The sequence below is a fragment of the Ranitomeya variabilis genome, chromosome 5, assembly GCF_051348905.1.
Source record: "Ranitomeya variabilis isolate aRanVar5 chromosome 5, aRanVar5.hap1, whole genome shotgun sequence".
In the NCBI taxonomy this organism is placed as follows: domain Eukaryota; kingdom Metazoa; phylum Chordata; class Amphibia; order Anura; family Dendrobatidae; genus Ranitomeya; species Ranitomeya variabilis.
Window position 1 is genome coordinate 690,350,253 of NC_135236.1, and position 17,077 is coordinate 690,367,329.

At 47.2% G+C, this 17,077-nt stretch overlaps 1 protein-coding gene across 4 annotated transcripts in view; it reads right to left on the reverse strand.

Moving 5' to 3' along the window:
• The window catches only part of PTPRO (protein tyrosine phosphatase receptor type O), a 555,000-nt gene that overhangs the window by 208,314 nt on the left and 329,609 nt on the right, over positions 1 to 17,077 (reverse strand). For all 4 annotated transcript variants that reach the window (XR_013215987.1, XM_077267281.1, XM_077267279.1 and 1 more), the window contains one exon: positions 13,054 to 13,193. Coding sequence is in view for 3 of the 4 variants with exons in the window: in XM_077267281.1 (XP_077123396.1) it covers positions 13,054 to 13,193 (140 nt within the window). In the remaining variant the exon portion in view is untranslated. The remainder of the gene's footprint in view (positions 1 to 13,053; positions 13,194 to 17,077) is intronic.

Consider the following 17,077-nt stretch of genomic DNA (forward strand, 5'->3'; position numbering starts at 1 on the left):
AGTCCGGCCCTGGCTCCGCTCCATACACACATGGCTCTGCTCCGCACACCTCGTACACACGCAGCTCCGCTCCGTACACCTCGTACACACACAACTCCGCTCCATACACCTTTCACACGCTGCTCCGATCCATAGACCTCGTACACACGTGGCTGCGCTCCGTACACCTCATACATATGGCTCCGTACACCTCTTACACACACACACACATGACTCTGCTCCATACACCTTTCACACGCTCCGATCCATACACCTCGTACACACACGGCTCTGCTACATCCACACTGTAAACACCTCCTGACCTCACACATACGCTTACCCTCATCCAGCGCCATGACAACCAGCACATAGTGTCAGGCTTAGCTTAATGTCAGGCTTTACAAGACAGCAGCACCAAATGAGGCTCAATTGCATGTGAATTATTGGTGAGGCTGCCAGTGGGGAAAAATAACAAGCCACATTAATTAGCCCTCTCCCTGGGAGCTGCAGCTGCCTCTGCTGCTCCTCCTCCTCCAGCATTCACTGGCCTGTGATATCGACTGCTGATAGTCCCTCTGCAATCACAGCACTGAGCAGCTGAGGCCAGTTACAGAGAAGGAAGCCTGTGACGAGTCTCCATCCCACCCTGCTCAGCCCCACTCATTCCACACAGGATTACCCAGACATTAGCTCCACTGCTGCTTAGGCCGGTTTCACATTAGTGTATTGAGGAACTGTGGAGGGCTGCGGACTTCCTCTGTGAAGCCCCGCCCTCGGCCGCACCTCCGCCGCTAGCTCTGCCTACTTCTGCATGCGGCCTGCGTACCTATCTTTAACATTAGGTACGCAGGTCATGCGGCTGTATGCGGATGCTTCCGCATGCATCGTTTTGATGATGCAGAGACCAGCGTTAGACGCAGCTGGTAGCAATTTTTTTTCCTCCGGATCGTCAAAACGACGCATACGGAAGCATCCACATACAGCCGCACGACCTGTGTACCTAATGTTAAAGATAGGTATGCAGGCAGGCTGCATGCAGAAGTAGGCAGATCTAGCGGCGGAGGTGCGGCCGAGGGCGGGGCTTCATGGAAGAAGTCAGCAGCCCTCCACAGCTCCTCAAAACGCTAGTGTGAAACTAGCCCTACACTGGCACCCGTTCGGCAGGTAAGCTGTTACTAACTACAGTTACGTACCTCAAAATGCCCCCTCTCTCTCCTTCTCTGTCTCTAAGCTGTACTTGTCACGGGGAAGAAATAGGAAAACAGGAGATGAGGAATCTGGGCCCCTGAACTGCCCCTCAGGCTAGGGGAAGCCCTGTCTTTCCTTAACTTGGGGGTACCCTTGAAGGTAGGGAGGCCCAAGTCACCGACCTGTCCCTGTCTCCTGTTAAACCCTGAACTAAACCCCCAACCCCCACCCCAGGAGGTGAACAGTGTAAACAGCACCACAAAGCAAATAAAGAATATGAGAGTGAGGGGAACACGATACCAAAAGGTTAATGCACAAACTGCAAAGTAACAAAACTCAGAACTTAGCTTGTGCACGCCGCTGCAGACTCCACAACACGGATAGTACAGCAACAGAGCTCCAAACACCAGACTTGGCTGACACCAGGGAGCTGCTACTGCGAGGTTGGTCTCCAGAAGGACCTGTATCACCAACAGTCAGCTGGTGCACCAGGTGACCTTATAAAGGATGGTGGGAGTGGCCACAAACATCACCTGACCCAGCAGCAATGCAATAACACCAGCGGCCACCGGGGGGGAGAAAACTGCATTAACCCCCAATGACCAGAAAGGAAAAAAGGTTTAAATCAGAGGGAAACCAGATCTGCCACAGATCCAAACATGGATCTTGACAGTACTGCAATGCATACAGAAGGGGTGTGGCCTAGCACAAGGGGGCGTGTCGGCTGCTTCTCCTGCTGTCTGCAGGAAGCAGAGCGTCTCGTGCGGGGCAAAGGCTCAAAACCGGGACAGTCCCACAGAATGAGGGACAGTTGGGAGCTATGGGTTATATACAGTGTACAATGGTTGTAGGTTATATACAGTGAATGATATTGTAGGTTATATACAGTGTATAATGGTTGTAGGTTATATACAGTGTTATGACCCCAGTGGACAGGGTCTCAGAGGAACGTGTAAGTCTGCAAGATACAAAAATCCAGCTCATAGGGCTGTGGTAACTGGGTTGACCAAATAGCTACTCCTAACGCCAACACTAGAAGTAGCCGGGGATCATGCCTACGGTGATCGCTAGATGACTCGCGCCAGCCGGAGAATCTAACTACCCCTAGGAGAAGAAAACAAAGACCTCTCTTGCCTCCAGAGAAAGGGACCCCAAAGCAAGATACAAGCCCCCCACAAATAATAACGGTGAGGTAAGAGGAAATGACAAACACAGAAATGAACCAGGTTCAGCAAAGAGAGGCCAGCTTACTAATAGCAGAATATAGCAAGATAACTTATCTGGTCAACAAAAACCCTATAAAAATCCACGCTGGAGATTCAAGAACCCCCGAACCGTCTAACGGTCCGGGGGGAGAACACCAGCCCCCTAGAGCTTCCAGCAAAGGTCAGGATACAGATAGGAACAAGCTGGACAAAAATACCAAACAAAACAAAAGCAAAAAGCAAAGAAGCAGACTTAGCTTGAAAAACAGGAACCAGGATCAGAGGACAAGAGCACAACAGATTAGCTCTGATTTCAACGATGCCAGGCATTGAACTGAAGGTCCAGGGAGCTTATATAGCAACGCCCCTGAACTAACGGCCCAGGTGAGGATATAGGAAAAGACGTCTGTGCTCCAGAGTCAAATCACTAATGACCACTAGAGGGAGCAAAAAGCAAAATCACAACAATACAGTGTATGATGGTTGGAGGTTATATACAGTGTATAATGGTTGTATACAGTGTCACGATATTTTATGAAATATCCTATAAGTTTAGTTTCTCCTGTTAGCCCATGCTCTGGGCTAAAACCCCCCTTCTCTCTCTTTGCTTCGTTGTAAGTTTGAGAATGTATGGTAGAATGGGGTTTTATTGCCCTGGCCATAAATTCCAGGCTTGAAGCAAGTTACTCGCCCCCTCCAATCTGTCCAGCTATAACTGGTATAGAAGTCTCCAAAAACATGAGGTCTTTTGTTGTTTTCGTAAGATATTGGGCCAATGGTTTTGTCTAGGAAAATGATGGGTCCAGTTTGTGAAAGTCCATCGGCGCATCTATCCATCCCTGTAAACATGTGCTTCTAACTCCATCAGGTAAAAAGTAGGGGTTTCTCTGTAATTATGCATCACAAATAGGACATATTTGATCTCATTAGAATGCCAACGTTAATACGACATGAATGCTGGGTGTGTTATGATTCTGACATGTTCTGTAGCGGAGATACAGGCATTAGACAAACTTGTGGGAAATCTACTAAGACTGAAGAGAGAGGAGGGTCTGGATAAGCCAGCCCTTTTGGTGATGTCACCCAGCTACACTTTATAAGTTTCTACCCTCACCCCAGCCTGGAGTCTGCTGGAGCCTATGTGAGTTTTGACCTGAGAAGCCTGACTCCCAGTCCTCATGCATTGGGACATATGGGAACTCCACCCACTAGCCTGGTTGCCTGAAATGAACTGAGAACATGTGAGTTTTACCTTTTCTCATTTAATCCCTTTATGTTATAATTACCTTGTACATATTTGCAATTGTCTCATATTGTAACATCTTTATATAACTGTTTATAAGCACTGCCTTAAACCTTTTATGGAGTATAATATTTAATATACTAGATTCGTTCTCCCTGTTCTAAAATGTACCCTAAGTCTTCTGAAGGTAATTACGCTACTGTTTTGGGTTAGCTTCGGACCCGTTTAATCGAAGCTGGTGGCAGCAATACTGTGCACTGTGCCTTTGGGAGTCGTTGTAGCGACAGCGACATTGATAATTATTGTTCCTGCCTGAGCGGGAGTAATTAAAACGCCTCGCTGCAGCGTGCCCAATAGCCAGTACACAGCAGGCAGCCTTTCCGGCGACTAATTATCCTAGGTGCAGTACCTAATCTGACCTGAGGGTAAAGGGGGCACCAGAGAGCTGCAGGTTTCAAGTGGAACTGTAAGCGGGATATACATAAATCCCAGCAGTTCGTGGTATATTGAAGAGCAGTGGGATAACTAAAATAAGCCCCTGCTGTAAACTAAGGGGTCAATAAACTTGTGTGTGTTTTTCATCACATTGTAGCAGTGGAGGGATAACTAAGATAAGCCCCCTGCACATGTGATAGCCGTCTGTTGGCCTAAAGTCACCCCGATCCGTGACGTAGGGGTGACGGTCACGGTGTGAATCCGTGACATATTGGTGGCAGAGGTGAGGAATCGTGACAAATTGGTGGCAGCGGTGGAATACCGAAGCCCCGGCCCGATCACTTCCCTGTTATGGAAAAGGATGGGGACTTGGACACTTTTCTGCGGGCATTTGAGAAGGCCTGCAGACAGTACCAGCTGCATAGCAATGAATGGGCACGATACCTGACACCAGGGCTGAGAGGCAAAGCTCTGGAGGCGTTTGCTGCACTCCCTCAAGAACGAGATGGTGACTATGAGGCTATCAAGCAGGCCCTCATAGCCAAATACCAGCTTACACCTGAGGTTTACCGTAGAAAGTTCCGGAACCTCCAACGTGGCCCACATGACAGCTACGGCGATGTGGCGCATGGACTGGGGACCCACTTTGACCAGTGGACCCAAGGACTGTCAGTGACCACCTTTGCACAGCTGCGAGACCTGATGATCAAAGACCAGTTCTTACATCTTTGCCCAGCTGAGGTGCGACAGTTCGTGATGGACAGAGAGCCCAAAGATGTGACGAAAGCAGCGCAGATTGCCGATGCCTATGAGGCCAACCGTAGATCAGAAGTGTGGAAGCCAGTCACCACCAGCTGGAGAGGGGGTAAGCCTGCAACCAACGCCAGTACCCCTGCCAGCCAACACACCAGAGGTCCTGTCCCCGTAGCCAACAGCATCAGACCTACCACCAAACCCCGCAAGTGTTACTTCTGCAATCGGACTGGTCATATCAGTCCCCACTGTCAAGACAAGCGGAAGAACTCCCAATCCAAGGCCCCAGGGCCTAATGCACAGTTCTTTTGGTGGGTGGTGAGGCTGGGAGGGTGTGTGACAACGTACAGCATATCACTGTGGGAGGCCATGTTGCTACAGGCCTCAAGGACACCGGGGCTGAACGAACCCTCATCTGACCCGAACTGGAGGCCCCTGAAGAAATCATTCCGGGGAAAACACTAACTGTCACTGGGATTGGGGGCATCAGGTGTCCCTTGCCAATGGCCCGGGTTTATATTGATTGGGGTGCCGGGAGCGGGGTGAAGGAAGTGGGGGCTGTCTGATAATTTGCCCACTGATGTTTTGTTGGGGAATGATTTGGTGAGGATGGTTGCATAATACGTCCCGGACACCCCTCCCCAATCTGCTAATAAGGGTAACGTTAACCCTGATGATGATGATGATGGGAAATCGCATGTGTTACCTGACCATGCTTTATCTTATAATGATGCATCTGATAACCATTTTTTCCCTAGGATTGATGGTGAAAATGTTGTACCTGTACCAACTGAACCAACTGAACCTGATAATGATTTTTCTGTGAAAGTTGATGTGTCCATAGGTACAGGAGTGCACAGCCACGTCGCTCTGTGGAGTGAGATGGCTGAGGAACCCCTAGCAGGGGCAAGTGTCGGTGCTACAGGAAATGGGGAGATACATGGGAACCGTGAGGAAGGTGATGCCATGCAATTGACCAGTGCCACCGAGGAAGGTAACTGGCCCATAAGTAGCAATGCCCCTGAGGTAATAGGGGTGGATGGGGAGGTAGAGCCCATAGCAGCGTCGGCTGATGGGTCGGTAGAAATCCCCGGGGAGACAGCCTATGTAGCTGCTGTCACCCGCAGTCACAGTGCCCGGAACGTGGATAACTGTCTGCCTTCCGGACCCTCCTCAGTCATCACTGTGACTGAACCAGAGGTGGACCCAGAGCAGGTCCCAGAGGGTTCCCGTGGGGAAGGGACCCTGACGTCACTTCTGGCTTCACCTAGCCAGGAGTTTCAGGCCGCTCTGCACACAGATGCGAGCCTAGAGAGTTTGAGACAACTCACCGAGACGCCCATCTCCGAGACTGATAAGGAGAGGGTGTTCTGGGAACGAGGAAAGTTGTACCGGGAGACAGTACCCGGAGAATCACAAAAGGAGTGGTTGAGGGAAAGACAGCTGGTCGTCCCGCAGCAATTCCGGGGTGAGTTGTTACGGATTGCCCATGAGATCCCGCTAGCTGGACACTTGGGGATCAGCAAAACAAAGGCCCGGCTGTCTCAACACTTCTATTGGCCTAAGATGGGGACAGATGTGTCAAACTACTGCCGCTCCTGTGTCACCTGTCAAAGAGTGGGGAAGGTGGGGCCTGCTCTTAAGGCTGCCCTGATCCCTTTGCCAGTGATAGAGGAGCCTTTCCAGAGGATCGCGGTGGACATTGTGGGCCCGCTGGCCGTCCCCAGCAGCTCTGGAAAGCGATACATCCTTACTGTGGTAGACTACGCTACCCGGTACCCAGAGGCAGTAGCTCTGTCATCAACTAGGGCAGATAAGATGGCGGATGCCCTGTTGGCTATCTTTTCACGTGTAGGATTTCCCAGGGAGATGCTCACTGATCAAGGGACCCAATTCATGTCTCGCCTAATGGAGGCTCTCTGTAAGAGAATGCAGGTGAAGCACCTGATATCGAGTGCGTATCAGCCACAGACCAATGGCTTGTGTGAACGCTTCAATGGTACCCTCAAACAGATGCTACGCATGCTGGTTGAGACCCAAGGGCGCGACTGGGAGCGGTAACTCCCACACCTGCTGTTCGCTTACCGAGAGGTCCCGCAGGCCTCAACGGGGTTCTCCCCCTTCGAGCTCCTGTACGGCAGGCGAGTCCGGGGACCCCTTGGGTTGGTTAGAGAATCCTGGGAAGAGGAGCCAAACCCTTCTGAAGTGTCCATAGTGGAGTATCTCATGCGCTTCCGTGACAAGATGCAGACCTTGATGCAGTTGGTGCATGACAACATGACGCAGGCTCAGGCTGACCAGAAGCACTGGTACGACCAGAACGCCTGGGAGCGGACCTACCATGTGGGTCAAAAAGTGCGGGTGCTGGTCCCCGTACCAACGGATAAGCTTCAGGCAGCCTGGGAGGGCCCGTACGTCATCCACCAACAGCTCAACCCGGTCACCTACATGGTCACGCTTGACCACGCTCGGGGTAGGCGAAAGGCCTTTCACGTCAACATGATGAAGGCTCATCATGAACGTGAACCTTTCGTCCTACCGGTCTTCAGCTTACCCGAAGATGGGGAGGAAGACACCCTCCTGGACATGCTGGCCCAAGCCAAGGCCGGTGGGTCCATTGAGGACGTGGAGGTGAGCGCCTCGCTAACTGAACCACAGCGGTTGCAGTTGCAAACCACACTGGAACCCTTCCGGGTCATATTCTCCAACCGACCTGGAAGGACTGAGTTAGCCGTCCACGAGGTGAACAGCGGGAATCATGCCCCACTACGGCGAACACCCTATTGAATCTCCGACCAGGTGCAGCAGGTTATGCGCCAGGAGATCGATGCGATGTTACAGCTGGGGGTGATTCAATGGTCAAAGAGCGCGTGGGCCTCACCGTAGTTCTCATGCCAAAGAAGGACCGGACCACCCGGTTCTGCGTGGACTACAGGGGGCTCAACGCCATTACAGCCTCTGACGCGCACCCAATGCCGTGCATCGAGGAGCTGCTTGAGAAGTTAGCTGGTGCAAAATACCTGACAATAATGGGTCTGAGTCGAGGATACTGGCAGATTCCCCTGAGCCCCGAGGTGCAGGAGAAGTCTGCCTTTATCACAGCCTTTGGACTGTACGAGTCCACGGTCATGCCCTTCGGCATGAAGAATGCTCCTGCCACTTTCCAGCAGATGGTCAACCTCCTGCTTCAGTGACTGGAGGAGTACGCCGTGGAGTACTTGGATGACATTGCCATCTTCAGTCCCTCCTGGAAGAAACACCTGCAGCATCTCGAGGAGGTGCTCAGGCAAATTCACCAAGCAGGACTGACTATCAAGCCCGGAAAGTGCCAGATGGGCATGAGGGAGGTCCACTACCTGGGGCACCGGGTAGGCGGAGGCACCCTAAAGCCAGAGCCTGAGAAAGTGAGAGCGATCGTGGACTGGCCCACTCCCAGGACCAAGAAACAGGTGATGTCCTTCCTAGGCACTGCAGGGTACTATAGACGCTTCGTACAGCACTATAGTAGCCTGGCAAAACCTTTGACGGACCTCACCAGAAAGAAGCTACCCCACATCGTCAACTGGACTAATGGCTGTGAGGGGGCCTTCCAGGCATTGAAAACAGCACTGTGCAAAACCCCTGTGTTGAAAGCAAGGAATCTATGCGGTCAGTAAAAAACCCTTACAAAATATCCACACTGAGATTTCAAGAACCCCCACACCAACTCACGGTGTGGGGGGAGAAACTCAGTCCCCTAGAGCAACCAGCAAGCGAGGAAATCACATTTTAGCGAGCTGGACTAAAAACATAATGAACACTGATAATCAAAAAATGATCAAACAAAAACTTAGCTTGTCTTGGAGAGACTGGGAGCAAGGTAGACACAAGGAATCTGAAGAGCACTGAATACATTGATAGCAGGCAAGGAACTGAGTATCCAGGTGAGCTAAATAGGAAACCAACCAAGAATAACGAACCAGCTGATGCTGCAACCTGCAGAAAGACAACACTACACAGTACCGCTTGTGACCACTAGAGGGAGCCAAAAAATAGAGTTCACAACAGAGTGCCTGGCCATAGTCTGGGCCCTGCAGCGCTTGCAGCCCTACTTGTACGGTCGCACCTTCACCGTGGTGACCGACCACAACTCTCTGCGCTGGCTAAACGCCATGTGTGGAACCAACGGCAGGTTGCTACGCTGGAACCTTGCCCTTCAGCAGTTTGACTTCTCCATTGAACACAAAACTGGCAGGGAGCATGGGAATGCAGATGGACTGTCCCGCCAGGGTGAACCTACTGAGGTGCGCATGGAGGCATACCGTGGGGCTCTGCCTCCCTAGCGCAGACCAAAAGGGGGAGGTGTGAGGAAAATGTATGTCCGATAATGTAAAAACCATAGCTGAGGGATTTTTGAATGTCTGACCATGGTCCCAAAAGCTGCGGGCTAAACCCCCCCTTCCCTGTGTTTCTGAATGTCTGTGTAGAAGAGCTTTTATGGCTTCTTGCTGCATTCCAGACTTTCAGCTCCCAAATCCCTCATGCCCCTCCCAAAATAATTTTTACGATCGCTTGGGTAGGCTCAAACTCCCCTTCAGCTAGAACTGGATTAGAAGTCTCCAGAATCCATGAGGGTCTTTGTTCTAATATAATAAGATATTGGGCCAACGGTTTTGTCTAAGAAAATGATGGGTCCAGTTTGTGAAAGTCCATCGGCGCATCTATCCATCACTGTAAGCAGGAGCTTCCAAGTCCAACAGGGACAGAATATGGATTTCTCTGGAACTGAGTGTCCCTACTAGCCTGAATTTATAAATTCATCAAAAATAACTCAGAAGCAAATGGCCATAAAAATTTCAACATTTAATTAGAATATTTAAAAGACAATAATTCATGAACCTATTCTATGATAAATACAAAAAATGGAGGGAAAATGACTATACAGTGACCGCTAAAAAACACCCACAGTTTTAAGAGTATTATGCTCATTGATAAATATAGTACATGCTTTTATCCCCAAAACAATTTGCACATGTCTGTGAAGATCTAGATAATATTTTGTAAGGATAGTCTAATGTGAAATGAAGGCCCTGCTTCCCTATTTTAAGTATGTGCACCTCGTGTGCATGATGGGAGCTAGGAACCCAATTAATTATCCACCTGAACTATAGATATGCTATGCTAGTGGATGAATTCATTAAAGCAGCATGGAAGGGAAAGCATAAGGTGCCATTACCTGTGCGGGTGTCAGCGGCTGACCCGGACGCGCGTTTCGCTTGTGGCTTTGTCTGCGGGAAGGTGTATAATGTAGGCTAATGTAGGTTGCTTATATGGCGTGGATCAAGTTGTAAAGGGGCGGCAGCTAAATAACGGCGCTTCCGCCGGCTACACCGCACACGAGGTGCACATACTTAAAATAGGGAAGCAGGGCCTTCATTTCACATTAGACTATCCTTACAAAATATTATCTAGATCTTCACAGACATGTGCAAATTGTTTTGGGGATAAAAGCATGTACTATATTTATCAATGAGCATAATACTCTTAAAACTGTGGGTGTTTTTTAGCGGTCACTGTATAGTCATTTTCCCTCCATTTTTTGTATTTATCATAGAATAGGTTCATGAATTATTGTCTTTTAAATATTCTAATTAAATGTTGAAATTTTTATGGCCATTTGCTTCTGAGTTATTTTTGATGAATTTATGGCTTCTTTGAAGCATGCCATGTCACTAGGCAGATATCTAAATGTTTGATGTATAGCCTGAATTTAGTATCTATAGAGAGCAAATCTTAATACAAGATGAATGCTGGGTGTGTTATGATTCTGACATGTTCTGGAGTGGAGATACAGGCATTAGACAAACTTGTGTGAAATTTACTAAGACTGAAGAGAGAGGAGGGTCTGGGTAAGCCAGCCCTTTTGGTGATGTCACCGAGCTACACTTTATAAGTTTCTACCATCACCCCAGCCTGAGGTCTGTCTGCTGGAGTCTGTGTGAGCCTGATCTTACTCCAGAACCCTGACGAATTGGGACATTTGGGAACTCCGCCCACTAGCCTGGTTGCCTCAAATGATCTGAACACATGTAAGTGTTATTTCTCATTTAATCCCTGTTTGTTTTATAATTACCTTGTACATATTTGCAATTGTCTCTTTTGTAAAATCCTTGTAATATCTTTTCTATAAACACTGCCTAAACTTTAATGGAGTATAATATTTAATACTAGATTCGTTCTTCATGCTCTAAAACGTATCCTAAGTCTTCTGAAGGGAATTACACTACTGTTTTGGGTTAGCTTCGGACCCGTTTAACTGAAGCTGGTGGCAGCATACCGTTGTACTGGGTAGTTGGGAGTCGTTGTAGCGACTGCGGCATTGATAATTATTGTTCCTGCCTGAGCGGGAGTATTTATATTGCCTCGTTGCAGTGTGCCCAATAGCCAGTACACAGCAGGCAGCCTTTCTGGCGACTAATTACCCTAGGTGCAGTACCTAATCTGACCTGAGAGTAAGGGGGGCGCCAGAGAGCTGCAAGTTTCAAGTGGAACTGTAAGCGGGATATACATAAATTCCTGCAGTTCGTGGTATATTGAAGAGCAGTGGGATACCTGAAATAAGCCCCTACTGTAAATCAAGAGGTCAATAGCCTTGTGTGTGTTTTTTCATCACATTGCTAGCAGTGGAGGGATAACTAGGATAAGCCCCCCTGCACATGTGATAGCCGTCTGTTGGCCTAAAGTCACCCCGATCCGTGACGTAGGGGTAACGGTCACGGTGTGGAATCGTGACAAAGCCTGTCTCTCCTAATAAAGTCCAGGGATGCATTGTGCCCCGTCCACAACCTGTACTGGTAGATGGGCAGGAGCAAATCTTGGTGGAAGAAATCATTGATTCCAGGATCCGCAAAAATCAACTTCAGTATCTTATAAGATGGCAGGGGTATCCACCTGAGGAAGACTCTTGGGAACTCGTGACTAACATCTGTGCCGTGCAGAAGATTGCTCAGTTCCATCAAAGATACCCTGAGAGACCAGGTCCGGGATCGTTCTGAGGCTGCTGTTAAGGAGGGAGTAATGTCAGGACTCTGGATTCCCTGTTTCATCTGAGGTGGCGTCTGCTGCTTCACTTCTGCTCATGTGATCCGTCTTCCCTGTGTTTGTAACCCTGGTTCCCCTCCCAGTCCATGCTTGTGTATTCTGCTTGAATTCCTGGCTTTGTGTTGCAAGAGACTTTTCCTCTCCAGATAATCCGGCTCCGCCTTTTCTGCAAACCTTACCAGCTCGCAGTGGTGCTCGTGCTACAAGCTATTGTGCCGGTGTTACTCTGCAGTTGCTTCAGCCTGACTGCTAGGATACATAAGCTCGGCCTGCTACAGCTTATCTTGTTGGTATACAGTGCCAGTATATTTGACTCTTCTGGACTCGTAGCTCTGCACTGTTCCTGGACTCTTATTTAGTGACTGCCAGCCCTGGTATGAACTGGGTCTTCTGATCTGCATTCCCCAATGAATGCTACGCCCATAAGACTTAGCCCACAGCAGAGCTGCAAATGAAATACTCCTAAGATCACCCTGTTTGCTGTGTTACTTGAACTGTTGTGGACGTGCTGCACCCACGTGTATTAATATACATACTGACTCTGCCTGCAGCAGAGCTGCAAATGAACTTCTAATATCACCTTATTTGCTGTGACTATTTGAACTGTTTGCTCACGCATCGCATCTATGTGTGTTTGAATAATACAGACTTGACACTGCACTCTGGTTCAGCTGCCTTATTTGTCTCAAGCCAAGAGGTTCCTGAGTGTACCACTATAATTGTTACATACATTAAGTTTTGACCTGTGTAGGGAAGGGGAGCTCACTGTAACCCATAGATGACATATACATTATGTTTTGGGCTGTATAGTGAAGCTGAGCTTAGTGTAACCTATGGACGACATATACATTATGTGTATTGAAGCTCAGCTCTGTGTAACCTATGGACGACATACACATTGTGTCGGGATGTGCAGAGAAGCTGAGATTAGGGTAACCTATGGACAACATATATCTTGTGTTGGGATGTGTAGTGAAGCTGGGCTCGGTGAAACCTATGGACGACATATACATTATGTGTAGAGAAGCTGTTCTCAGTGTAACCTATGGACAACATATACCTTGTGTCGGGATGTGTAGTGAAGCTGAGCTAAGTGTAACTTATGGACAACATATACATTAGATATAGAATGCAGGCGATACATGGCCTGGTCCTGACATTGTTTCTCACCTTCTCATATTCACTGTGCAACAGATCCAAGCGCCAGCAAGAGACATCGTAATAATCGGAGAATCCGTCCTCTACCCAAAGGAGGGTGAATGATGTCTGAGTTTTATTCACTGCAAAAAGAGACTTTGGGGGAGCTGGATCTGAAAAAAAACATAATAGACATAAAATACTGTCCAGATATACCATACAAAAAGTGTATGATCCATCACTGGCCGAAGTGACCTGCAGAATAACTACAAAATCTACATACACCTCTCTCTATATATAATGGATATGATCCACCACACACCTGTAAACCTCCTGTCTGATCTATACAGGCTACTATATATACACTGCCTTTGGAAAGTATTCGGCTCCCTGGAACTTTTCAACCTTTTCCCACATATCAGGCTTCAAACATAAAGATACCAAATGTAAATTTTTTGTGAAGAATCAACAACAAGTGGAACACAATTGTGAAGTTGAACAAAATTTATTGGTTATTTTAAATTTTTGTGAAAAATCAAAAACTGAAAAGTGGGGCGTGCAATATTATTCGGCCCCTTTACTTTCAGTGCAGCAAACTCCCTCCAGAAGTTCATTGTGGATCTCTGAATGATCCAATGTTGTCCTAAATGCCTAATGATGATAAATTAAATCCACCTGTGTGTAATCAAGTCTCTGTATAAATGCACCTGCTCTGTGATAGTCTCAGGGTTCTGTTTGAAGCACAGAGAGCATCATGAAGACCAAGGAACACAACAGGCAGGTCCGTGATACTGTTGTGGAGAAGTTTAAAGCCGGATTTGGATACAAAATGATTTCCAAAACTTTAAACATCCCAAGGAGCACTGTGCAAGGATCATATTGAAATGGAAGGAGCATCATACCACTGCAAATCTACCAAGACCCGGCCATCCCTCTAAACTTTCATCTCAGAGAAGGAGAAGACTGATCAGAGATGCAGCCAAGAGGCCCATGATCACTCTGGATGAACTGCAGAGATCTACAGCTGAGGTGGGACAGTCTGTCCATAGGACAACAATTAGTCGTACACTGCACAAATCTGGCCTTTATGGAAGAGTGGCAAGAAGAAAGCCATTTCTCAATGATATCCATAAACAACAAGGCACCTGGGAGACACCAAACATGTGGAAGAAGGTGTTCTGGTCAGATGAAACCAAAAATTTACATCTGTTAGCCAGCTTGATTACATGTGGGGATTCCCTAGCAACGAAGCGACCCCCACATGTACTTATGCTGGCTAACAGATGTAAATCATTCAGCTGCGGCGCTGAAAACAAAATCTCCGAGTACTTACAAATACTCGGAGGACACCCGAGCGTGCTCGGGAAATCTCGAGTACCGAGTATATTCGCTCATCACTAATAGAGACATACCCCAAGCGACTTGTAATCGCAGCAAAATGTGGCACAACAAAGTATTAAGTTAAAGGGGCCGAATAATATTGCATGCCCCACTTTCCAGTTTTTGACTTTCCGCAAAAATTTTAAATAACCAATAAATTTCATTCAACTTCACAACTGTGTTCCACTTGTTGTTGATTCTTCACCAGAAATTTACATTTGGTATCTTTATGTTTGAAGCGTGATATGTGGGAAAAGGCTGAAAAGTTCCGGGGAGCCGAATACTTTTGCAAGGCACTGTGTGTGTGTGTGTGTGTGTGTGTGTGTATATACATATATATATACAGTACAGACCTAAAGTTTGGACACACCTTCTCATTTTAAGATTTTTCTGTATTTTCATGACTATGAAAATTGTACATTCACACTGAAGGCATCAAAACTATGAATTAACACATGTGGAATTATATACTTAACAAAAAAGTGTGAAACAACTGAAATTACGTCTTATATTCTAGGTTCTTCAAAGTAGCCACCTTTTGCTTTGATGACTGCTTTGCACACTCTTGGCATTCTCTTGATGAGCTTCAAGAGGTAGTCACCGGAAATGGTCTTCCAACAATCTTGAAGGAGTTCCCAGAGATGCTTAGCACTTGTTGGCCCTTTTGCCTTCACTCTACGGTCCAGCTCACCCCAAACCATCTCGATTGGGTTCAGGTCTGGTGACTGTGGAGGCCAGGTCATCTGGCGTAGCACCCCATCACTCTCGTTCTTGGTCAAATAGCCCTTACTCAGCCTGGAGGTGTGTTTGGGGTCATTGTCCTGTTGAAAAATAAATGATGGTCCTACTAAACGCAAACTGGATTGAATAGCATGCCGCTGCAAGATGCTGTGGTAGCCATGCTGGTTCAGTATGCCTTCAATTTTGAATGAATCCAAAACAGTGTCACCAGCAAAGCACCCCCACACCATCACACCTCCTCCTCCATGCTTCACGGTGGGAACCAGGCATGTAGAGTCCATCCGTTCACTTTTTCCGCGTCGCACAAAGACACGGTGGTTGGAACCAAAGATCTCAAATTTGGACTAATCAGACCAAAGCACAGATTTCCACTGGTCTAATGTCCATTCCTTGTGTTAGCCCAAACAAGTCTCTTCTGCTTGTTGCCTGTCCTTAGCAGTGGTTTCCTAGCAGCTATTTTACCATGAAGGCCTGCTGCACAAAGTCTCCTCTTAACTGTTGTTGTAGAGATGTGTCTGCTGCTAGAACTCTGTCAGAACTCTGATCTGGTCTCTAATCTGAGCTGCTGTTAATAGTCTTGATGCCTTCAGTGTGAATTTACAATTTTCATAGTCATGAAAATACAGAAAAATCTTTAAATGAGAAGGTGTGTCCAAACTTTTGGTCTGTACTGTATATACATGTATACATGTGTATATATATATATATATATATATATATATATATATATATATATATACTGCTAAAAAAAAGTAAAGGGAACACTAAAATCCCACATCCTACATATCACTGAATGAAATATTCCAGTTGTAAATCTTGTGGTGCAGTGACCAATGTTACAGCCAGGGGGCGCTGTGTGTGCACTTCAAGATGCACTTGGAGGCAGAGTTATGATGAAACAGTGACTGGCAGTTTTGTGAATGGCCGATATGTGTCGCAGAGGGAGTCTGCGTGGTAAGTCTGATGTAACGTGGTTGTTCTGGGACCTGTAGTCCCACAAGAGTTCGTGTAGTGTTGTATAATAGTCAAGGGAGACTTACTAGGCTAGTTGTGTGAGATTGGCGGGACAAACTAGCCACACAGCCACACTCCCACCCATGGGAGTGGTTAAAAGGTATATAACGTGACCAGGGTGTGGGTCACATGGTCCTGTGAGGTTCCTGTGTATGGATCCGTTTGTTCCTGTGCAAGGTCCTGGACGGTCGGTGTTGGAGGCTCCTGGGAGTGGAGTCGTCCTGGAAGCACCTGGAGACCGTAGACCTGGACGGTCTATCTTGAGGACCTGGGACTGACCTGAAGTCAGTGTGAGGAGTGGAACTCCCGAAAGGAAACCCCGGACATGGGGATTATAATATACAGCAGAGAAGCCTATCTGATACATGAACTGTCTGATGTCCTTTAACCCCTTCACCCCCAAGGGTGGTTTGCACGTTATGGACCGGGCCAATTTTTACAATTCTGACCACTGTCCCTTTATGAGTTTATAACTCTGGAACGCTTCAACGGATCCCGGTGATTCTGACATTGTTTTCTCGTGACATATTGTACTTCATGATAGTGGTAAAATTTCTTTGATATTACCTGCATTTATTTGTGAAAAAAACGGAAATTTGGCGAAAATTTAGAAAATTTTGCAATTTTCCAACTTTGAATTTTTATGCAATTAAATCACAGTGATATGTCACACAAAATACTTAATAAGTAACATTTCCCACATGTCTACTTTACATCAGCACAATTTTGGAACCAAAATTTTTTTTTGTTAGGGAGTTATAAGGGTTAAAATTTGACCAGCAATTTCTCATTTTCACAACACCATTTTTTTTTAGGGACCACATCTCATTTGAAGTCATTTTGAGGGGTCTATATGATAGAAAATACCCAAGTGTGACACCATTCTAAAAACTGCACCCCTCAAGGTGCTCAAAACCACATT